General features: G+C 36.1%; 3 protein-coding genes across 4 annotated transcripts; 1 reads left to right on the top strand and 2 right to left on the bottom strand.

The window, feature by feature from the left end:
• Positions 1-943: 943 nt before the first annotated feature.
• On the top strand, positions 944-6,567 carry LOC110797908 (ABC transporter A family member 2-like). 2 transcript variants are annotated; one of them, XM_022003040.2, is made up of 17 exons: positions 1,173-1,312; positions 1,407-1,443; positions 1,995-2,226; positions 2,337-2,506; positions 2,586-2,771; positions 2,879-2,974; positions 3,063-3,263; positions 3,443-3,602; positions 3,714-3,940; positions 4,393-4,510; positions 4,602-4,678; positions 4,773-4,862; positions 4,978-5,121; positions 5,213-5,521; positions 5,617-5,697; positions 5,789-5,968; positions 6,056-6,567. In XM_022003040.2, coding segments are annotated over exons 1-17 (2,583 nt in total). In that variant the 5' UTR covers positions 1,173-1,310; the 3' UTR covers positions 6,329-6,567. The 2 variants fall into 2 exon arrangements, with proteins under 2 accessions (XP_021858731.1, XP_021858732.1); XM_022003039.2 differs by having other exon boundaries at positions 944-1,443.
• Positions 6,568-12,008: 5,441 nt separating this feature from the next.
• LOC110797898 (early nodulin-20-like) lies at positions 12,009-13,093 on the bottom strand. Its single transcript, XM_022003024.2, has one exon. It carries the CDS (start codon positions 12,731-12,733, stop codon positions 12,206-12,208), a length of 528 nt encoding a protein of 175 aa, XP_021858716.1. The 5' UTR covers positions 12,734-13,093; the 3' UTR covers positions 12,009-12,205.
• A 3,681-nt stretch (positions 13,094-16,774) lies between these two features.
• LOC110797909 (protein disulfide isomerase-like 1-4) lies at positions 16,775-23,063 on the bottom strand. Its single transcript, XM_022003041.2, has 12 exons — positions 22,313-23,063; positions 21,300-21,429; positions 19,718-19,883; positions 19,467-19,585; positions 19,287-19,367; positions 18,378-18,464; positions 18,162-18,236; positions 17,939-18,007; positions 17,760-17,840; positions 17,526-17,660; positions 17,289-17,345; positions 16,775-17,177 (listed from the first exon to the last, which is right to left on the bottom strand). The coding sequence occupies exons 1-12, from the start codon at positions 22,891-22,893 to the stop codon at positions 17,016-17,018; spliced, it is 1,743 nt and encodes a 580-aa protein (XP_021858733.2). The 5' UTR covers positions 22,894-23,063; the 3' UTR covers positions 16,775-17,015.
• Between the last annotated feature and the right edge of the window lie 1,468 nt (positions 23,064-24,531).

The raw sequence follows: 24,531 nt of genomic DNA, 5'->3' as shown, positions 1-24,531 counted from the left end.
TACCAAAAATATAATCATAAATTTATTTCAAAATGACAATGCTATATCTTCAAATGAAAATACTACTATGAAGTACGAACTACTGTAGAACTACAAAATATTATTTTACCAACAAATTAGCTCAAAAAAATATTTACTCCCGGGTCAATATCGGATCGGGTCATATTGGATCGGTTAGTATCAAATCGGTTCATATCGGAACGGGTTTTTCGGGTTAGATCGAGTTTTTCGGTTTAGATCAGATTTTTTAAGTTTCGCGTTTTGATTAAGTTATTTCTCTTTAAATTTGATGGTCACTATCATAATACTATCATAGCTTTTTCCTATAACACAAAAGAGTATAAATTAATAAAAAGAAAATAATTAAAAAAATTATATAATACTGAGTAATAATATGAAAAGCTAAGAAAAACTTGTATTTAAAACTAACTGGTAAATTCAAGTTGCTCTTTGGTTCGGATTGGTTCGGGTTAATTAAAAATTTACATTTATCTTCGGTTCGGTTTAGTTCGGTTTCGGGTGAAGATCGGTTCGGGTACTTCAGTTCAGGTCATTCGGATACCGGGTCATTTCAGGTCAAATCACTTCCGAGTCGGTTCTATTTGATTTTCGGTTTAATTTCAAGTCATTGCTTTGGATTAGTTTCGGATTATAGATCGGATCAATTTGGTCGATTTTTCGGGTCTGGGTCAGTTTTACCAGGTCTATTAATTAATTAATAGTTTAATACGTACGACAATCATGTTCATCGTTAACCACCTTAAAATATAGTTATTCCAGCCCATTTGTAATTTATATTGCCCTTGTGGCTCATTCGCACCAAAAAAATAATTCCAGGAGATCCAACGCGCCTTCAGCCTTTCACATGCCAAACACGCAAGTAGTGACGCAATTTCCTTCTACCTCCCTTCACACAGTCAAAGTCGACTCAAATCTGTAAAATTTATTTATTTAAAAAAAATAAACCCAAACCCCATTCAAAATCACAACGAATTAAACAGAACAATCTGAAAATTGCGAAATCAAACACCAACACGAGCGGCTTATCCAAATTGGTACCTGAAGCGAATAATAATGGAATTGCAGAAGGGGATTCCATTATTATTCCAGCAATTGAAAGCTTTATTCCGTAAAAACGCATTGCTTTCATGGCGTCACAAATGGGCAACCACCCTTCAACTATTTTCTTCTTTAGTGTTCATCTTCTTGATGTTCTGTATCCAAAAATCTATTGAAGCCCAATTTAAGAACACCAGTTTATTTGACAATGTTATTGATCCAACACCGCTTGTTTCGCCTTCGATTCCGCCATGTGAGGATAAGTTCTTCGTTAAACTCCCTTGCTATGATTTTGTTTACAGTGGAGCTTCCAATGCTAATATCAATCGTATTGTTTCGAGGATTAGGGCTAATAATCCCGGTCGTCCTATTCCTCCGTCTAAGGTAACCCCTTTTTTTAAAATTTTTTGATGGGATTTCCCGTATGGAATCAATAGTGTCATCTGAATTACTAATACGAATTATTAGAAAACATTAACTTAATCCGTAATGTTTTTGATAAATCATACCCAATCACGTTATAGAGGAAGAATAAGTCCAGTAAAACAAGTAAGGATGCACTTTTAACTAAAATAAGTTATAAATTTAGATGAGTGAAAATCAGGTGAATTGGATGCACTAATGCAACATCAATTATAGCTAATAAATAAGTTGAAAGTAAACACAATTTGGACTTAATTGCACTCTAAAAAGTATACACAATTTGATCCCAACACTAACTACACAATTCACAGTAATATTGATATTCTTTCTAATGATTTAGGATTAGTTTAGTTGTTCTTACATCATGATTTACTGCTGGTTGTATTATATGAGAACTTAAGCTATACTTTTATCATGTTATGGCAGAATTAAATGCTAAGCTCTATAGTAGTATAACATTTCCCCTATATCTTTAACTCTTTAAGGATGTTTAACGATAATTGGTTATGCAGGTTAGGTCCTTTGCGACAGAAGCTGAGGTTGATGTATGGCTTCTTAGAAATCCCATGTATTGTCCAGGAGCACTGCATTTTGTAGAGCAAAATAGAAGCATAATAAGCTATGGTGTTCAAACTAATTCCACGGCAGTACAAAGGAGAGGAAAGTATGAAGATCCTACCTTCAAATTTCAGATTCCACTTCAGATTGCTGCAGAACGTGAGATTGCCAGGTTTCTTATGGGAGGTATCCTCCATTTCTATATCTCTTTATCATCGTTTTTTAAATACTATCAAGTATTTTTTATCTTCATGTATATCTAATGATGCTTTATCTTTTATTTCCTGCTTGGTAAGATCCAAACTTTAGCTGGACTGTTGGTTTAAAAGAATTTGCGCATCCTTCAGCAGACCCCTTCTCCACCATTGGCACTATCGGTCCAACCTTTTTCCTTGCAGTTGCCATGTTTGGTTTCGTTTTCCAATTAAGTTCCCTAGTTATGGAGAAAGAACTAAAACTTAGAGAGGTTATTTCCCTTTTCTGATAAGAGTTCAAATGAAATTAAAGATTACATGCATGGCTAATATATTTTGTTGCTTTTTCAGGCGATGAGTATGATGGGTCTGTATGATACCGCCTATTGGATGTCATGGCTAGCTTGGGAGGGCCTTCTTGTGGTTGTTTCATCAATTTTCATTGTACTATTTGGGATGATGTTTCAATTTGATTTCTTCACACACAACAGCTTTGCAATCTTATTCCTCGTGTTCTTTCTTTTCCAATTGAACATGGTAAGATCGAGTGATATTTATTGTTAAAACACTTTTTTCCATCATCATAATACTACTACAAGTTATTTCATCCACTGACCTCTTCCCTGCTCATTGCTATATGTCAGACTTCCTTTGCATTTGCGCTATCAGCCTTCATTAGCCAGTCATCTTCAGCCACTAACATAGGATTCTACAACTTCATTGTGGGCTTAGTCACTCAGGCTAGTTTCTCTAATCCCTTTTTAGTTCTGAGTTAAAAGTTGGAGAAACCTAGAAAATTGTTGGCTGATGTTATTCTATATCGTGCAGATTGTGACAGCATTTGGCTTTCCATACAGTGATAGGTTTTCTCAAGCATACAGAATTATATGGTCTTTCTACCCTCCAAATTTGCTGGCCAAAGCTCTTCAGATGCTCTCAGATGCTACTATGACACCTCAAGACCCTGGAATGAGCTGGAGTGGACGGACAAAATGTTCGCCCAATGACGATGAATGTATTCTAACAATGGTGAGTCAAATCCTATGTATCTATAATAAAGTCCACTAAAGTTAGAGTTCCCCTGTTCATTTGCACCAATGTGATTTCGATCCTTTTGGCTCCTGTCCTACATTCAAATATTGTCCATCTTTTCGTAGGCTTCTCTGCTGTATTAGGGCTAACCATTAAGTACTTGTATTCCGTGACAGAATGACGTCTTCATATGGCTGTTAGGGACGTTTGTTTTGTGGTTTGTTTTGGCTCTTTACTTTGACAATATTATTCCAAACCCTTATGGAGTAAGAAAATCCGCGTTCTACTTCTTGTACCCTGGATATTGGACTGGAAAAGGTGGAAGCAAGGCACAAGGTAGCAAGTCTTGTACTTTCCTTTTACCTTTCAGTACTTCTCTCAAAATTCAACTGTTCTAGTAGTTAGCTTTTTTGGGTAAACTAACTGCACTTAACATGGATGCATCAGAGGGGGGTATCTGTACCTGTTTTCGTTCTTCCTTGCAAGTTGAGCAAATAACTACTGATGATGAGGATGTTCTTAAAGAGGAGAACAATGTAAAACAGCAAGCAAATGAAGGTGTTGTTAGTTCAAATGTTGCAGTCCAAATACGTGGCCTTGCAAAGGTTTATCCTGGATCAACAACCCTTGGATGCTGTAAATGCAACAGGACTCCTCCGTATCATGCTCTCAGGGTAAACTGAATCTCAGTTTCTGTGTCAGACAATAGCAATGCACTATGTTACATCAGAATGGACAAAAGTCACAATTCAAAGTTATGAACTATGTTTTCATTAAGATTTGCCTGTGTTTTTTGTTTTTTTGATAGTGTTTAGATTTTCCTGTTAAAAACAAGGAAAAGTGTCCTGAAGATAAACACGAGAAGAAATTTGTGCTAAAAGTTTCTAGAATGATTTACTTTTTCCTATGTGCTGCTTAGTCTGAGAACCTAGTTTTCAATTGAGCCTTAATGAAACAACCAAACCTCAGGTTTAGGCTTATGGTATTGTTCAAAATACACGTAACATTTCCCAGGAGAGATCATGTTGTATATTGTTCTAGGCAATTTCTGCTGCTGATAAAAAATACTTAAATGTTAAAGTTTTTTGTATACAAAAACAGAATAACTTATTTGTCCTTTCTCCAGGGCTTATGGGTGAATCTTGCTAAGGATCAGCTATTTTGCCTTTTGGGACCCAATGGCGCTGGTAAAACTACTGCTATCAATTGTTTGACTGGTATTTCACCTGTAACCGGTGGAGATGGTAACAGAACTAACATCTTGTCTGAGAATTTATACTTTTTGGTTAAGATTTATTTACTATAATTGAACCCATAAATATTGTTGATCGACAGCATTGATCCATGGGAATTCCATCCGAAGCTCTGTTGGCATGTCTAACATTCGCAGAATAATAGGCGTGTGTCCACAGGTAGTCTTCCGATACTGTTTAATTTTACACTTCCAAGTAGTCAAACAGGATAACAACTTCCAAGAACCTGATCCGCCTGTTTCTTGCAATCTAGTTTGATATTCTTTGGAATGAATTGACTGGTCAAGAGCACCTCAACCTCTTTGCAAATATAAAAGGTCTTCCTATGGCTGCAGTTTCTACGGTATGTTTTCCTAACCAATTTGACCATTCACTGTCGTCTGTCTCTATTCCAGGTGCCTTTATATGACAATTCTATCCATTTCAAATGATATTTTCATCTAAACTGTGATATTCAGGTCGTTAAGGATTCATTGGAAGAAGTGAGATTAACTAATGCTGCGAAAATGAGGACTTCAAGTTACAGTGGAGGAATGAAACGTCGTCTAAGTGTCGCAATTGCACTTATCGGTGATCCTAAACTAATAATTCTGGATGAACCTGTATGTATTCATGCAGTTGATCAAAACTTTTGTATTCATCTTATTTGAATAAAGCATATATATATGCTATAAGTTGTAATTTGAACTGCAGACAACAGGTATGGATCCTATTAGCAGGAGGCATGTATGGGACATAATAGAGAATGCAAAACGAGGACGAGCCATTATTCTAACTACACACTCCATGGAAGAAGCTGACATATTGAGTGACCGCATTGGAATTATGGCCAAAGGAAGACTACGATGTATTGGAACTTCTATCAGATTGAAGTCACGCTTTGGAACTGGTTTCATAGCCAATGTGAGCTTCGTTGAGAACCTTAATGGAACCCCTGTACAAGGAGAGGGAGATTCAACTGATATGAAAAACCAAGAGGCTGTCAAGCGGTTTTTTAAGGATGTATGTTATATATGGACCCGGAATTTCTTATTCTTATATCATCTCCATGATTCATCTTATTAGCGTCTAAATTTCACTTAATTGTTTTGTTGCAGCGTCTAGGGGTAGCACCTAAAGAAGAGAACAAATCCTTCCTGACTTTTGTGATTCCTCATAAAAAAGAAGAGCTATTAACGGTGAAATTCTTCATGTTTCTTTTTTTTGTTACCGAGTTCCTTTCTTCTTATGATGTTGCTGATATCGGTTAGATTTATTCTTTTAAAACAGACGTTTTTTGAAGAACTGCAAGAAAGAGAAGGGGAGTTTTGCATAGCAGATATCCAGCTTGGTCTGACAAGTCTGGAAGAAGTTTTCTTAAATATTGCAAGACAGGCAGAGATGGAAAGTGCTGCTGCTGAGGGAAAATTGGTCACCTTAAATCTGACAACATCCGAGACCTCAGTTGAGGTATGCCAATGGATGTGAATAATGTGATAAGATTACAAGTAAATGATGGTTTTCTAACCTAATTTTGACTTGATATTCTGTATACAGATACCCGTTGGGGCCGAGTATGTGGGGATACCAGGAACAGAATCTGTAGAAAATCCAAGAGGAGTGATGGTACAAGTGTACTGGGAACAAGATGATTCCGGTGCTTTGTGTATTTCAGGTCACTCCCGTGAAGTTCCCATACCTTTAAATGTGCAGATACCAACACAAGCACCATTCACTAACTCTCGCCGAGGTGTTTTGGGTCGAACAGAGAAAATTCATGGTGTTGTTATAAACACTGACCAGATTCCTGATACAATATTCCACAGATAGAATGAATATATTCCCAGGTTCACTGGGGCATACATGATATCCTATACCATTATTTAAGCTAACATAAGTATACATGTTATTACACATACAAATTTTGACTTTATGATATGATCGTGTTCTCTTAAAGTCCACCTTGATTCAATACTGTACAAATAGTCTGCTTCACACTAGTTTGTAGTGTAAAAAAATTGGTTTACTGGAAGCCGAAATAATATAAAGTTTTCAACAGTTTTTCTTTATGTTGAGTAATCCTTGTGATATACGAAGTAATATTTTTGATAGACCAATTAACTTTTTATTTCACAATTTTGTTTTTTATTTACTTGTCCATACATAGTACATACTACATAGTAGTATTACATTGATAATCTGTTTTGCCTATAAACTACGTTAGTAACACTTCGTGAGACCTTTTTTTTGACGAACTAGCTAATTATGCTCCATAACTCAATTCAACTATGTCAAACTTTTATGGTGGGAAGCAGTTGACTTAGCTTTTTGGGTTGATTGTAATTCTTTTTTTTCTTACAAGGAACTTTATAAAGGTAAATTAAGGGTGCATTTGTTGCGATTTAATACAATAAAATTACAAAGTTGCAACAATAATGTAATTGGAATAAACTTATCTCGATATTGTGATGAACGAAGTAAACAATTTAGAACGATTATTGCGTCGTGGCCGAACCACTGCTCTAAAAGACAATTTCGCGCTATCTCGATATAGTAAAACACTTGCGGTTGTCCTCCAGGGTTAACACGACATCAAGACTTGTGTACACTCACAAGACTTGATTGGGGACCAGGGTACTTGCTCAAAAACGGAAGAGATATTAGAGGTATGATGAATGTGTTTGCATTTTTGTGAGATGTGTTATGTGTTGATGAAGTCTTGATTATATATTTATATAATCAAGAAGACGACAATTTCAAGAGTCAAAAGAGGGGAGTTACAAGGAGATATTAATGCTTAAATGCTTAATCAGTTCTCAACGGGCGATCTCTATTCTATAAGGGAACTCCTGAGGTTAATTTAATAATTGCACTTTTGGTGTCCCCCTATAGAATAGTCTATTATACCCTCGCTCACAATTGATCACAATTGATTATTAACAAATCTCGTCTTAAATTAAATCAAAAATATTTATATCATAATTTCCCTTTTTAGGGTTTACAAAAATTAGGGGTTTCTAGGGCGAAAATAGCCAATTTTCTTCGAAAATTTAGTTATTTCCGCCCCTTCTCTTTCAATTCTGTTGTGTTTTTGCGTTAGATCTCAATAAAATTACATAGTTTCAGTGTATTAAGTACTCCTATGGTGGGTTTGTTTGTTTCAGTTTAGTAAGTACCCCTATGGTGGGTTTGTTTCTAGTTAAGTTTTGTGTGTTTAATTTAATTCAGATTGTTTCTTTGGTAAAGATTTATGCGGGATCGAAGAGGATGTCGATCTTTCGACTACAATCAGATGAATCAGACGAAAATCATATTTGTCACGGCTACAACAGATCTATAGACCCCCTCGTCAATGAAGGTTGTAAATCTCAGCGATATAAAAGAGGGTATACAGAATGTTTGATATACTACGATCGTAGCTATGGTGAAATGAAGTTTTTATTTGATTCGATTGTTATGTATTTGTTAGATTTAAATCTTTATGTAGATGTCGTATGACTTTTTATCAATGAATTAATTTGTTTATCAAAAAAAAAAAAATCATAATTTCCAATTTGAAAATAAATGAAATAGATTCAGTCATCTTTATGATTAATTATTGCAATTATAATTAACGGAACAAATATTCTATCATTCTCATCCATCATAATGCATGAAATAGTTACAAAAAAAAATAGAAAATTATACTCCGCAGTTCTTGAATAGTATATGACCAAAGAAATTAAGCTTTTCATTAAAATAATTAATTGTTTTTTAAACCAAAATCGTGATGAATAACATGTATAACATTTATTTGACAACGAAAATCACGTACAAATTGGAGTAAATAGATATTTTTAACAATTTTCTTAACTTTTCTACCATGCATTTGTGATGAAATCCCAATAGGTATTAAACTATTGGTTAAAATAATTTTTGAAGAAAAATAAAGAGGTAGTTATTCTACGATAATAAATATTGATTTATTAATGTTAATTTACATGCATATTGTAACAGACTAACAATCATAAAATTCCTCGTAACAATGACAACCAAAACGGATGGTTAAAACAAAGAATATGTAGGCCCACGACCCACTCCATCCCACGTATGAGCCCGACCCGACCCGGCTCGGTACACGTGTGTGTATGTTCCCACCAAGACCTCTCTTCCACTTTCTCAAACAATCAATACTACCGATCCCCAATAAATAAAGGAGTAAGGATGGTATTTTACCAATGTTGGACAAAACATCCTCACTTTTTTCACTCTCGTTTTATGGGCTTCTTTGAACATAAATAACTTCCAACAATCCCCAACAGGTTTGAAGATGTGAAAAGAAAGAAAGAAATTGTTTTTGGACAAAACAAACAATTGAATATGTGTCAATGCCTTGTGACTTGAATTGACACTTAGTGACATTTAATCTAGGATCCCTTTCCTACCAAGTGACTTTCATCTTAAACATAATAGGAGATTAGAAACCCATCACTCAAAGCACACAATTGAACATGTATATTAATCAGAATCTCTGCCAATAAAAGTGACGCATTATACTGGTCATACGTCTGTAACCTGTACGCTCATAGGTGCTCTAGAGAATAACCCATGTCACAATTTGCATAAGAATCGGCAACACTTCCACACCTAAGTAGGTAAATCTCATCAAGTGTGAGCTATTTTCATACCGGCAAATATATGGATATGGGTTCATTAACAACCGTATGCTCAACCTCTTTCCGGTAGTAGCCAACACATTAAAAACATCCACGGATGGACACAAATTAAATTTTTGTGCTTTCGAATTGTTTAATAATGTTTCCCTTTGAACTCTTTGAGAGTAGGAGTTCATTACTTATAATCCATCCAATGGGCCTCAAGCCCATCCCTTTCGATGTTTGTGCTTTAATTGGTGTGCAAAAGACGATAAGGTATTAAACTAAAACCCTAATCTCGAATTTGATGATTAATTAGTAAAATATTTGTGCTTTTGTTGATTGGTAACCCTAAAAAATTGATTTGTTGAAATTGATGCAATTTGGTTGATTAAACTATGAATTTGAGCGTTTTTCTATGAATTAACAAAGGAAAAATTTGTAATTGGCCTTGTCACATGAAATTACTTAATTAAGCATGGGTTTATTTAATTTCCTACCCTATAATTTGTCCCTTATTACCCAACAATGTAGGTGATTAAGTATGGTATTTTGGTCACGGTCGTGTTTGTGTCATGTTCTTCTTTTATTTTCGGGTTTCGTGTATTGTGTTCGTTCTCGAGTCGTGTTTCTGTTTTAGTTTCGTGTGTCGTGTTCATTGCAATGTGGTTTTATTTTCGTTTTCTCGGCACCATGGCACACTTGTATGAGGAGGAGTTTGCTGATCTTAGGATAAAATTAGGTGGGGAGTTTAGGGACACAACATTCAAAGGCAAGAACATTGTGGAGTATGTGGGGGGGGGGGGTGTTTACTTAAAACCGTATATACATAAATAAATAAATAAAAAAAAAAAAAGCAAGGGAGTGAATGGACTTTGGCAAATTGTAGTTGAGGGGTTCAAACACTCTAATCTACATATACCATCAACTGTGAGGATGTTTTATAGGATGAAAGGAAGGACATTGACCACTGGGAATGTTGAAATTAAGTGTCAAGAGGACATTATAGGAGCTGCACAGACAAAGGATATACATGGATACATTGAGATTTTATCCTTAACAACATTTGAGCAACCCCAGTTACCACAACTTCCTCTTACACCCTTGTATAGAACCAAACTTCCGGGGTTTTCAGAGATATAAGAGGGGAAAACATGCCCATAACCAATCTAATCAACCCAATAAGACCTCCTCAACATAATCCCAACCAAGTAACTCTTCCTCACTTAACTCAGCCCACCCAAATCCTTCACAATACAGAGCATCTACTCAAACTGAAAGCAGCCCACCCAAATCCTTCACAATATAGAGCATCTACTCAAACTGAAATCCCTAATCCTATCACTCAAAGCAACCAAACCAAAGGGTTTTTGTTTAGTGGGATAGGAGAGGAGAGTGAAATTATCTTCCATGCGGAGCATTAGAAAGAGTGCAGTAGGTTGTTCTTCTTCCTCCCAAAGGCCATAAGCTGGTGTGTTGACCGAAGATGAGTGGTTAGCTAGCCTATCAAACAAACAACCATCTCCACATCCATCTCCACAGCCCTCTACACAGCCTTCTCCACAACCACTGGCACGAACACTGAAAACACGCCCTAGAGGACTCCAAAACTTAAGAGAGTTGCACAGAAGAAGAGAAAGAGGGGGGGAGGGGGGAAGGCAGTCTGAAGTTGGTGGTAGGAAGAAGAAGAGGGGAAAAGCTAAGCTAAGAAGAATTTGTTTGAAGGGTCATCAAGTTCAAACTGTGTGATTTGGATATAGAATGGATTGTAAGAGAGGAAGATAATGACGTGTCTTTGTTTCTGCAAACAAAAGCTAGTATTGATCTATTTAGGCAGCTAAGACACAGTATTGGAGGGAATGCTAACACTGGGGATGATGGTGTTCAACGGAATTTGAGAGATCTTGAAGAGCTTGAGGTGAATAACACTGAGGAGCTTCATTTGGTCAGTGATGAGCTGAGGAGTGTTGCTGGATCTGGTTTTACCCACTCCTTGATTGTTTGTTTATTTTTTACTTTCCTTTGACCTAACTTAAACCATAAATAATTCGATTTATGGCAATTTTTACACTTCCTTGTTTTTTTTTTATTGTCAACTACCTCACTTACGTCATTATTATATCAAATTCAACTATGCTTTCCTAATACTTATGCCGATCAACATGTGACTCCTAAAAACGAAAGGAGTAAGAAAATTTAGTCAAAATTAATGTATGAATAGTGCAAAAGTCATGTTGCAAATATTATTGAACTAAAAAAAAGCAAAGTGTTGCAACTAAAAAAAAAATTGGAAGAAGTATTTTTCTTAAAAAAATGATCAGCGTAAAAATAATATTAAAAAAATCTAAAAAACAATAAGCTTAAACATACAATAATAACATAATAATACAATAAAAAAACTTAAATGTTTGTCTAAAAAACTTGTCATCCATCAACTTGTTTAAAATTGATGGGTGCTAGACTTATTCAGATATTATCAAAATCATGACTTGTTTGTAGAGATAGATATATTTACTTATTTTTATCGACATGCACAAAAATGACAATTTTATGAGTAAAAAATAATACATTATCTTTTGCAAAAATTTGCCAATGACAAACAAGAAACCCTAGTCTACCAAAATTCAATTGACCCAACAAATCACACCTTTGCTTCGAGCCGAAGGATAGCAATAAAGAAAAGGTGGATCTGAGGCAATTAAATTTGAAAAACTCGGAAATTAAATTCTGCAAAATTAATTCTACCATTATTATAACAGATTAAACATCTATAAACAATGATCAAATCACTGAAACAATATATTAATTAATTATAGAACCAGAGAGTTTGAAATTGACTATAATCTGAACATAATCGAATAATATTTGACTCCCTGTTTAACAATTAGTCCAATAATAGACTAACAATGAATATTTATTCAAATCCAAAATCCAATAAAATTTTCTAATTATACTATTACATGAACAATCTCCTCTCCTACTAAAGTATATTAATCGACAAGTAATTCAAAAAACAATCAAATTGTAGCCAATTCAAATCTAAAGAATGTATATTTGATCAAATAAAATAAAATCAAATCATAGTAGTTCTTGTGTTGTACCCATACTGAGTTCTTCGGAGATTATCTTGGCGTTTCTTGTAAACCCACCCAGCGCAACCCACCGCCGCCACTCCAACCATAACTCCAACAACGACTCCCGCTTTATGGCCGCCACTCATTCCACTAGAAGGCTTCTGTTCTTGACTCTGTACTTTGGCAACCTCGTCCGCCGCCGAAGACGGTGCTGTAGAAGGAGAAGGAGAAGAGTCGGATTCTGGTAACGTCGCTGGGGATGGAGAGTCTGATACGGCGTCGTGTGAAGGAGAAGGGGATGGTGAAGAGGAGGAAGGTGGAGACGCAATGTCTGAAGGTTGTTGAGATAATGGAGGAGAAGAAGTAGGCGATGGAGGAAGGGAGATTGGTGAAGGAGAGAGAGAATCCGAATCAGCGGGGAGTTGAGGGGATGGAGACGGAGAAGGTGGATCTGCAGAGACGACGAAGTGAGTGTGAAGAGAGAGGAAGAGGAGAGAGAAAAGAAGAGTTCGCCATTGATGAACCATGTTTGTAAAACTGTATAGATCTGAGAAATGGTTGGTTTAAACTTTGAAAGGGGGGAGTGGAGTACTCCGTATATAAGAAGAGGAGAGAGAAAAAGAGAGTCAATGTATTAAGAAGCAAGGAAAGTGTGTTGGGAATGCGGCACCCAATCTGGGTCAAGTTTGGAAAGATGATGATAAAAAGGAAGTTTCTGGGGAGATAATGAATGAATGAATGAATGAATGAATGAATTAATGAATTAATGAAGGTATTTGAAGGAAAGAAGGAGACCTAAAATTGACGCAATGACGCAGTTTTGGAGGAGAGCGTGAAGTCGGTGAAGGAAGACAGAGAAAAAGAAAGAGGTATTATGCGGATTCAGTTTCTTAAAAATCTTAATGGAATTACGCCGATTTATCCGGGATTCTTTTTAATTTAAATCGTGCCTTTTCTTACTTTGCAAACTAACTAACTAACTCGTTTTCGAATTGGGTTTTTTTTGCATCCACAATAACTACAGTCTGCAGTTGCGTGTTGGATTGATTTCGTAATTTCATCGCTTTAGAATTAGTTGTATAGCATGGCCCTGTTTGGCAATCACAATTTAGCGTTTACTTATTCATCGAACAGGTAGATACATTTTCTGGATTTTTTTGAGTTAGATTTATGGTTGTTTCATTGTAAATCTTGGTCAAGAGTGGGCATAATTGACATTTACAATTTTGTACTTTCAAACGTTTCACCAAAAGTTGCTCTAAATTGAATTTGAAATTGAAATTGAAATTGGGAGGTTTGTGTTACCTCTTCGTACCAAACACTATTATTAGAGTATTTGACTAGTCAAAGTGTCAAACCTCTAATTTTGCACCAAAACTCTCTCTAAGAAACAGGGCATTATTTGCTCTTTCTATTTTACTTCTTTCTTCAGTTCTTAATACAACACTTTTTTTTTTTATTGGCCTTGGCCAGGACAAGAGAAAGCTACCTTCACATTAACTTTGTTTTTAGGCCGGTCCATATATCGTCTTTTTCGACTCTATAGTAAAAAGCCTTGATGTTACGGAATATTAGACACACCGTTAGTGGATTTCTGTCAAGTTTGATTTGAGTTTAAATCAGGTGAAATAATTTGAGGTTTCAGATCGAAAAATCATACACGGTTCGATTTTATGATAATGAATGGGCCATAAGAAACTATTGCGTTATTTTTTATATTTATTTATGTTGAGGGAGCAACCCAAGTCATAATTTCACACATGTACTTCGTATTATGTTTTTTTTTTGACAAGGAGTTCGTTAAAAGGATAAATTACCACTTATCGCTAGGAAAACTGAAAACAAACATCATACAAACCACAAGCTAAAATAATATTACATGAAGTAAGAACCCAACCACCACCAGATTGCAAGACCAAAGCCGAGAGACATTGTACTCTTAACACGAACTCAAACCCTGCAAAACAAAAAATTTACCAAAGCTCCTTCCAAGTATTTCAAAGGGTGTATACCAGGGGCCACTTGCAAACGAGCAAAGAAGGAATAAGGAAGCTGGATACAAGCTTTAAATTAACCAAGCGAAAGCAACATACTATACTTAAATGGAGGATGTCAAGAGATTGAACTGGAATGTCGCACCATGCTAGATAGATATCGGACAACTTTTATCCACAATCCACTCTAAGAGACCGGACCTAACTGATCTTCCTAGAAGTCTTGAGGCATTTCCCAAGGAGACACCTTTCTTAGTGACTCCGAATCTCCGATACAAGAAAATTTAGGGTTTTGCTTGCCCCAAGCATTGAAGTTAATGATTTTAATAACGTTGACGGACGTCATCACTAAGACCCGGGACGAAACTGACTAACATTGAGCCAACCCCAACCGACACTCGACCCACAACAGAGACTTCAAACACAATCCTCACAACAAACCAAAACCCTGAATATATACAAGGCTTGTTCATATTTTTATATTGTTCACAACATTGATTGTGTATTAAGATATCAGTGTGATTGTGTGAATTAGGACGTTGTTGAATTGTTTGTATTGTCCAGTTGTCCCAATTTAAGCCAATCGCTACAAAGGCCAAAATTGATTAGGATAAATTCACATTCACTGACCTTTGCGACTTTGCTCTTCCAACTAAATATCTTCCAACAATTCAAAAGTAGTGAAGATAGTTAGAAAGTATTCCATCGAAGAAGGAAGTAAGTCAATTCCAACAATATCTTAATAATGTAGATCTATCAACCCACTCAATATAACTCTTAATAAAGTAAGAATAGGATGGAACCATATTATAAGAGACGGCGAGAGTACATTATTCCTCATTTACTCGTACTAGAGCTGTCAAAACGGTTATTAGAGTCGAGTCCGGGTCTGGTCATCTCGGGTCTCGGGTCATGATTTGGTCGGGTCTTGTCGGGTTATTTATCACCCGGGTGCAGGTCGGGTTCAGGTCGGGTTCGGTCAGGTTGATTATTTGTCGGGTTATTTTTTCATTTCGGTATAGGTCGGGTTCGGGTCGGGTTTGGTCGAGTCTTTTTCTAGTCGGGTACAATTTCGGGTTCATGTCTTAACGAGTCGGGTTTGAGTCAGACTTCTAGCGGTCAAGTTCGAATCGGATAATTATTGGGTCGGTTAAAATTCAGGTGGGGTTCACTATCGGACACGAGTTAAGACTGAGTCTGATAACTATTAGGTCTAGTCAAGTTTTAACCTTATAATTACTTTTATAAATTTGGTTAAATTTGGTTTAACGCTTTTTACTTGTTCTAGATTAGGTAATTATAAAAGATAATATTAATTTGATTTAAGTTATTATTTAGTTAGGTCAATGACAAATTGGGCTGTCAACATGTCACGTAAAATCAGGTAACTCGTTGTCACGAGTTGGGTCAATAACATGCTTCATCGGGTTATAATCGATTTGGGTTGACATCGGGTCGGGTGTTGAATCGGGTTCGGGTCATTTTCCGGTCGGGTGTCAGGTTCGGGTCTGGGTCATGCATTAACGGGTCGAAATCGGTCATCGGTTTTAACGGGTTGGATACGGTCGGGTTACGGGTTTCATAGTTTAACAACATTTTGAGTCTCGGGTCGGATCTGGGTCCTTAAAAATACAGGTCGATTTAGGTCGGTTTCTCGGATCGGATCAGCTTTTGACAGCTCTAACTCGTACTATATATACTCTGTACTCCCTCCGTCTCTTTTTGTTTTTTACGTTTGGTATTTTGCACGCGTTTTAATGACTAATTAATGTGCATTGAGATTCTTCTAAGTTTTTCATGTAAACGAGGAAAATTACGCTTATTTATAATGTTTTCACTATTATCAAAATTCTGATATTGGGAAAATGAGAAAAAGTTAATGTCCCTATGGAAAAGTGTGAGAGATTAAATGACTCAATGGATTTAATTGGTTAAATAATAATTGGACACAAATTTTGATAGAATATTAAATTATTTATGTGATAATATAAAAGGAAATGTAAAAAACATTTTGGGACACCAAAAAAGGAAAATGTAAAGAACAAAAAAAGACGGAGGGAATATTTCTTAAATGTTGACTTTGCGTGCAATGTCAACTACTGGTGGGTATTGAGGGCATTAATTTGTTAGATCTTGATTAGATCTCAGGTGTCTGGTTATCACCTTCGCCATTGTGGTTTAATTGATAAAAATTTGGGACTCATTTTTAGCATTACTCCCTTGTCCCTTATCATTTTAGCCACGTAATCCAAAAGTGCCATGTTAAAAGTTGCGTAAATTTGAAAAAGACAAAATTAGCAGGAATAAATACACCTATGTGTGAGTAAAATTATTGGCTCATGGTCCCTTTTAGTATTGGACAAACTTTTAAGGAGGGACCAAAATGATAAATGAGGCAAAAAGGAGTAGATATCAACTTCAGTCATACGAGACTTTAATCAGATTCATTTTCTTAATCATGAGAACCGCAGATGAAGCTTTTTTCCATTTTTACCAAATTGATGATTTGGCCCAATCTCGTTTAACACTAACTGAAGCTTTTTCCAGTACGTGAAACAATTGCAAATTAGGTAGTGAACTGAAAAGTAAAACACTCCCACTAAATTAAAGCAGGAATTGCAACTTGAGTCTCAAACTGAAACTGCTACCCAAATGGTAAACATCATCTATTACACCGATGGCCTGCAAGGATTAGAAGGATGCAAAGTTTTTCTACAACTAACCTTCAACTACCTTCCTCCTACTGCTCAAATTACTCTCTATGATGCTATCCACTGGAATGTGTTAATATAAGCTTACTGCGCGTTCACAATTCTTACAATTCATCCTTTAAATCTTTGGCATTGTCACTCTCGGATGAATCTGAACCCACTGCCTTCGGAGTTGATGTGGGCTTCGAAAGCTTGAATGGTATTGATGCATGTTTCTTCAAGAACTTGTAGAATGCCACGACTGTACGATCTGTGTCAACAGTAATCTGCAAAATTCACAAAATTCATGTGTAAAAGCAAACACGTCCAACACACCAAGCGAATTAAAAAAGTAAGTGAACTTTAAATACTGAAAAGATTCATCAGTAGAAACTTACAGGATCGAAGCTTTTATTCCCAGCTGGAAAGAATAAGATTGTCGGGAACCCATCAGACTAGAAAGCAGATAAGTATGTAGTTAGTAAAAAGGTTCCAGTCACCCAAGAATAGGACAGCAGTCCTAATCTTCACAGCCATAACAGATAAATTGATGCAATCTCAACAAAAAAATAGGCTACTCGACAGACGTATTACAGCAAAGGCAAAAACTGGAAACGTGTCAAAAGTCCTGCTACCTTAGCTCTGGGGTGCTCATTTGTTGTTCCATCCATTTTAGCTACGACAATGGAGTCAATTCCTCGTAAATGCCTAGCTAGTTTATTGTATATGGGCTCTAATGTTTGGCAGTGACCACACCAAGGAGCATAAATCTGATAAGAAAAAGCATTTAAGTAAGAACCTGTTCCCACAAGGAAACTAACAATGCTCATAAATCAGGTACAAGTATATTTCTAAAATGAGAATAGGACCTCAAGCAGAACATCCTTTGACTCGTCCAGGACTACTTCATCAAAGTTGTTCCCTACTACTATCTTCACATCACCATCATTCTGTTTGATACAAAACACGGAAGTTAGATCAAGCAATTTCAGTTAGCATCGCCAAAACTCTTCAAAATGAATGACGATAGAAAATAATAATGACTCACAGTTTCAGGGATTGGATCAGATTTGTAAAAAGGTTTCAGCTTGTCTTCCACAAAACCTTCTCCAAAAGCCTATATCAAATGGTGGAAACAGTGAGAAGACCCACCATTAACTCTTCAAATATGTAGTTTAGAAAGAAATACTTCGTGTAAAAAAAAGAGGATCAATATGCAGATTTCTGGGTTATAAGATTTTTTTTTCACAAAAATAATGAACTTCATTTACCTTCAATTTGTCCAAAGTTACTTCCCCGTCGAGAAAGAATTTCTTGCCATCATCATTTCCTGTGTATCCAATAACCTGTAGAATTGTACATAGGAAATTAGGGACAGGATGTTAAATGCTACGAAAATCCTAATCCCCATTCTAAAGATACTAAAAGCCTAAGAACAATAGAAAACAGTTAAAAAATACAGCGCATGCATAAAATGAATCTTGTACCGTTGGAGCATCTCCTGAGACACCAAAAAAATCTGCAACGGGTTTGCCAGTATCTTCGTTGTCTAGTTGAACATAAACAAAGATAAGCTGCATCACATCAATAAGGAGAATAATCAGCAGAGCAAGAGATTAAGTTCATTCCTTTTGTATAAAATGAAGAATTCTTGTATAAGTGCGATAAACCATAAGCAAAAGGCAGGTTAAATGACCAGATGAGCTTTTTTCTGTTCCAAAACTCAGCAGTGTGAGTTCAATCTGTCACTATTGCTATAATTGCCTTGAAGATAATCACCCGTTTCTAAGGAATTTCTGTTCAAGTCAAAGCTCAAGCACAGCTCTCTAAAGCCACATACAGTATGTGACATACTCTTTCCTACGGACTATGGGAGACCTTATTGCTTATCCAGTCTCTTTCAGCAGTCATTCATCAGGAAATCAAATAGGAGCATGCTCCAAAATATGCTACGAACAACCTACAACAGCATGATTTGTATAGAACTAAAAAAAAACTACCCATCCATAAACTTCCCAGCCAATACAGTCTGAACGAGAAGATAGACGTAGGATAGAAGGAAATTTGCTCTATCGAAATTCCAATCTGACTTTAATTGCACCCAAGAACTCACACAAGTGGAGATGAATAACAAATAAGACGCCAAGAAAGAGGTGGGATATGGCAAATAAAAGAGGCCACAAGAAATACTGTACCGCTTTAAAAGAGACAACTATACAGTAAGAACAAAAGGCGTTCATCAAAATAGGACTTGCATAGAACATCTATAGCCCTGGAGATCAAACAGATCCTGGAATGGAAGGGATTGCTCATACCAATAGACACAACAAGTATGTAACGCAGCATATTACATTCCCTTTAAAAGACAGTAAAGAAGATCACATCAACCATGTTACCTTTCCTTTAAAAGATTTGGCAGCTTCCCGGAACGTTGGAAGAACCTTGTCTGAATCATTTGAAGTGGCAAACAGCAAGATCTGAGCAAACAGTAGCATGTTAGTTGTAGTGCAGGTAAGCCACATCTAAGTCGGTTAGGGTGATAATCAGATTTAAGACATAGATAAACCAGATGTCACCTGCTTCTTGATCTGACTTTCAAATATCAAAGAAGCACTTTCTCTAGTGAAGGTAGTCACCAAAGGAAGTTTATTGGAAAAGACAAACTCGGAAATTGCAGATTTTTCAAATTTGCCATCTGCACATTAAACCATTGAGGAATTTACTCTTGTACGATACTTCAAAGATCAACTGGGGGGAGATAAAATATAGAACCAATAACAGAACAAACAATTAAGTAAACATCAAGAAAAGAAAATGAACAGCTCACCAAAATGATTAAATTTCTCAACATCCTTTTTCAGCAATACTAAAGCAGGCAGTTTAGCTTCAGCGTCAATCTCAAAAAGCTTTGCCACATTGGGCTCCACGGTTTGATAAAAGCTCACATCATCTTCAAGCCTTGAAGCAGCAGAAAGCTCATCATTTTCGGGGCCCTGAATATAACAAGTTTACATAACATTAGATAGGAAGGCAAGCAGGGGGAAAAAAGACTATGCAGTCTAAAAACTCAACCGTTAACAAAAAAAATCAGGGTTAAGACACAAGTTAAAGAGTACATATCCAGCTAGGATATTCACAAACTTCAACTAAATAAGCCAACTGTATTAGATTGCAGCTACTAACCTGAGAAGAAAAAGCAGCCCACAGTTTCTGTTTTCCTTTATTATAGGAATTTCAAACACAAGTTTTATTATAATGGCTAGTTAGACATATCCACCATATCCAGATCATAGGGCTACATGAGCCTTCTTAAATATCTAACCATGAGACAGCCTAGGCTATTAGGCAGCAGCTTGATATGAAACCCTCAACTGCACAACCTTTATAGTTTTTACCTATGATACTCAGACTCATCATTTTACCCTAAGTACTGGTGTCAGATCCTTGACACTCGGGCATGGGTACAGACACCCCGACACTTCATTTTGGCCTAAATTCATGGAAAATATTCACAATTTAGCTAAGTCTGGTATGTGTCCGACATAGTACCCAAGTCCGGTGATACTACAAATGGAGGACAACAGTACAACAGCACAACATCAAGCAATACATGCTTAAAGATTCTTGTTTTGGGTCTGATACAAATCCAATGCCAACTAGTTTTAAAGGGAAATAAGTTAAAGTTGTACAAGGTTTACCAAAGCTAACATAGCCGGGATATGGAAAATCAACTTGGCTTAAACATGCTTGAATGCTATAATAGTATACTCACATGAATGATGGGAAATATTTTGGCATAGCCTGCAACACCTGAAAGAAATATCCCATTGCAAAAGGGGCATCAGGAGTTCCTATCCTACTCCAGGTGGCATAACGTCAAGTTCAAGTAAATGTTTCCCCTTCAGTGGCCATTGGCCAATATAACTAGTAAATGTTTCCCATCAGTGGCCAACTGGCCATTGACCAATTGGTTTAAAGTCCATCATTTTGATTCCAAACTATGTAACTGTCGTATATCCCATCATGTTACTAAATTAACAGATAAAAGATAAGTAAAAATAAATTAAACACTGGTGCAGGAGGTCAATTATGAAATGAACAAACTGAGTCCATGACAAACCAACTTATTTGATGACCGAAGAGAATGAAACCCAATGTATGCTACACGAATTGCTTCAGACTAACAATGTCCAATTGCCAACAACAAATGAACATGCTACCAAAGAGACATTTAAAACCGAGATGTGAAAAGCAAATGGCCATAAACCTATCAAACCATACAAGTATACGACAAATATTATTATGTCACACACTACACAAAGTCACAAACTGTAAAACCCATATGTCAGTATCTCAACTGCATAAAGCTATCAAATAATCACTTGATAACGCAAAGGAAATGGGATTACCGTCAAAGATTTCACATATGCCAGAACAACTTTTTCATTGGAAGTTAGAACCTTCTCTGCTTCCTCTGTTGTTGTAATGTTGTATACACTAGGCCCTGTCTTCTTTTTAATCCATGTCACAATAGCTTCCCTGACAAAATATAAACAACAATAGTAAGTCCAAATCCAATAATTTCAACATCAAATTTACCTAATTAACTGATGCAGTGTGTTTTTGTCAATAAAAAGGAAGAACAACAATCGAACACTCAGGAAATATGATATAGAAGATGAAACTCGACAAAACTGTAGCAGTTCAGGAGGCTCTTGAGTTAAGACAACAAAAGCTATTACCATCCCCAACCCGGCCACCCCCACCCCAAAAGAAAAAATGCATGATAAATGATCCCAGATTTATTTTCATTATTAACTTTCCTCATTCAAATCAAAGAATCCTCATACTTCCATCCCAAGCTCATACATTAAAATTGAAAGCATTTCCAAAAAATGCGGAAATGCCAAATCAAACAAGGCAATAAACTCCTCCAATCATAAACCCACGACTCACCAAATATATATGGTACAAATTTCAACTAATCAATAATCAATCCACTTTTACGAATTTATTAAGTACTCACTGTACTCAGTATTCTAACATAATCAGGAGAGGGCCAGTTCCATTCACTTGATCAATTATTCATAACATCTAAACAAATTTCTTAATTCACAAAATGGGAATCAAGTACTCCGTAGTCCGTACCATGTAAAGTAAAAAAAAATCAAGCCAAATTTATTAATTAATGAAATGAAATAAGAATCTTCCCGAATCACAAAACAGGAAACTGAATTACTAAAATTGAATAATAGCACGAATCAAAAACCCCCAAATCATTAATCAATCACCTTAAAATTAAACTGAAAACTAACATTCCTAAAACCAAAATAAAATCAAACAAAAACCAGATTAAATATTTAAATTCAATTAAAAAAAATTGAATAATCAATTGAATAAATAAACCAACAAATAATCTTACTTGGTACGTTGGCCATTATAGACCTTATGTTCGCCATCAACAAAGAAATAAACAGTAGGAAAACCCTGAACGTCAAACTGATGAGCAAGCTCATTCTCTTCAGTCGCATCAACCTTCGCAAGTACTACATCGACGCCATCCGATTTAAGCTGAGTAGCCGCGGCGGCATACTCCGGCGCGAGTGATTGACAATGTCCACACCAAGGCGCGTAGAATTCCACCAACACATACTTGTTGCCTTCAACCACATCCGTAAAATTCCTCTCCTTCAAAACGACGACGTCTTTTTCGTCTACTTGAGGGACCGCGTACTCCTCCGATTCTTCATCATCGCCGCCGAATTGCGACTCATCAAAATCGCCGAAGTTTTCGTCGTCAAATTCATCTGCCTCTTCTGACTCGTCGTGTTTGTGCGGGGACGTGACATCGGCATCACCGGTGTTGTCATCTTCTTCAAGGAAGCTGAGGTCTTCATCGAGATCATCATCGGCGACGGTGTCGATGGTGGAGAGAGAGGGGGAGGAGAGAGAAAGGAGGAGGAGGGAGGAGAGGAGGAGGGTGAGAACGAGTCGACTCGGCATTGTGGAAAACGCGTGATCCGAGGTTGGGAAATGTGAAGGAGGAAATGGTGGAAGAAAAGTGAAGTGAAGTGAGATCTGAAACTTTCTTGGAGTGAGTGTTGTTGTAATAGGGCTTAAGAAGTTAAGAGTGATACTGTAAATCAAATCAGATTTAATTTTTTTTTTTAGTTTTGGCAAATGCTAAATAGGGCTAGTGACGTTGGTTAAGAAATATTTCCCGAGTCCCGTTTAATTTACCTTATTCACAAATTCTTATTTGTTGTACAATAAATATTGTACATCGGAGTAAAAGTTAACTCAAAATGCTTAAAAGTTAAGTTTATATATGTAAAAATTATCTATTTTTAAATGATTTTTTTTTTCATTTTAATAAAACTTATTTCTTCAAAATCACTAATAATGTATAAAATTAATCATTTAACCCTTTAAAATATTTATCTATCAAATATTTTTTACTAATATAAAAGTTAATCAAAACTAGGTAAAGTTACAAAAAAATGAGAAAAGTTATCTTGGTGTACAATAAATTTATTGTACACCTTGTGCGCACAAGACCTTTTGTACCTTATTTCTACTGATTTGATATGACTTATTTTTCTGATTATATTTGATTTGATCAGATATAATCTAAACCAATCTGATCTGAACTGATCTATCTAAATGAATTTGATTTTTTCAGAATTAAGATGTCCATAAAAATCTACGGTTGTTAATATTAAACGATTTACAGGTAAAATTAATGTTATTTATTATGAAATATTATGCGAATGCCCATTATACCCCTAGTATCTTTCCAGAATATTCAAAATCTTAGAGTTTATTGTTCTCCAAGTAAACCATATTATATGTTATATATACTTAATTGTTCATGAAATAATACACACAGTTGTTTCTCCCTATTTCTCCTCTATTTCTCTTTATTTCATAACACGTTATTAGCACCAAACCCTAACCGAAGATCCATGAGAAACCATCGTTGCTTTATCAATAAGATGGGTCTTATTACCAAGTTGATCGCTAATGATCCTTTTATCTATAAGATGGGTCTTTTTTCGAAGTCGATCGATAATGTCTTCATAGCCTGCAACATCAGGTTAGTTATTTCGAATGTATGGTTTCGAATTACTAATTTGTACCATAATTTCCTATAAACCCTCAAATAATATCTGCAAAAAGTTGTTAAATTTGATGATTTAGCATTTGGGTGTTATGTCAGAATTGCTACTTTTTTTTTGGCAGTTAAGAACTGCTACATTAATTTGGATGATTTGATAGACAAGTTGATTTCCATTTTCCATATGCTTCCTTTATAATTGGCGATATCTGCTAGTTTATTGTGATTGGAAAACTTAATATGTTGTTTATAAGTACAATCACTATGGGTTGTGTCAAACCAATTGAGATTGACATGAGTGGTTAAGGGTCTCTTGCTCCTTAACCAAGGTCTCGGGTTCGAGCCTTGGGAATGGAAAAAATCTCAATTGGGAGGGATGCTGCCCATCGAGGTACACATGCAAACTCCCGCGGGAGATTAGCCCACTCGCCGAATGCTGTGGGAACCCCTCGTAGTAGAACCAAAAAACTATGGGTTGTGTCAAAGGACCAACTCAACCAAAAGCTTAAGTTGATGGTTGAGTT

Source organism: Spinacia oleracea, chromosome 2 (assembly GCF_020520425.1).
Source record: "Spinacia oleracea cultivar Varoflay chromosome 2, BTI_SOV_V1, whole genome shotgun sequence".
NCBI lineage: Eukaryota > Viridiplantae > Streptophyta > Magnoliopsida > Caryophyllales > Amaranthaceae > Spinacia > Spinacia oleracea.
Note: the sequence above shows the minus strand (reverse complement) of the source record. Positions and strands in the feature narration are given on the sequence as shown.

Bases quoted from the DNA above. Each gene is read 5' to 3' on its own strand.
- LOC110797898 (XM_022003024.2), bottom strand. From the start codon at position 12,733: ATGGTTCATCAATGGCGAACTCTTCTTTTCTCTCTCCTCTTCCTCTCT.
- LOC110797909 (XM_022003041.2), bottom strand. From the start codon at position 22,893: ATGCCGAGTCGACTCGTTCTCACCCTCCTCCTCTCCTCCCTCCTCCTC. The intron at 18,465-19,286 runs GTAACATGGTTG...GATGTGATGCAG, and splicing joins CCAAATCTTTTAAAGGAAAG to CTTATCTTTGTTTATGTTCA. The intron at 17,346-17,525 runs GTAGCAGGACTT...TCTGCTTTCTAG, and splicing joins ATGAGCACCCCAGAGCTAAG to TCTGATGGGTTCCCGACAAT.
- LOC110797908 (XM_022003039.2), top strand. From the start codon at position 1,075: ATGGAATTGCAGAAGGGGATTCCATTATTATTCCAGCAATTGAAAGCT. The intron at 4,679-4,772 runs GTAGTCTTCCGA...CTTGCAATCTAG, and splicing joins TAATAGGCGTGTGTCCACAG to TTTGATATTCTTTGGAATGA. The intron at 4,863-4,977 runs GTATGTTTTCCT...TGTGATATTCAG, and splicing joins CTATGGCTGCAGTTTCTACG to GTCGTTAAGGATTCATTGGA.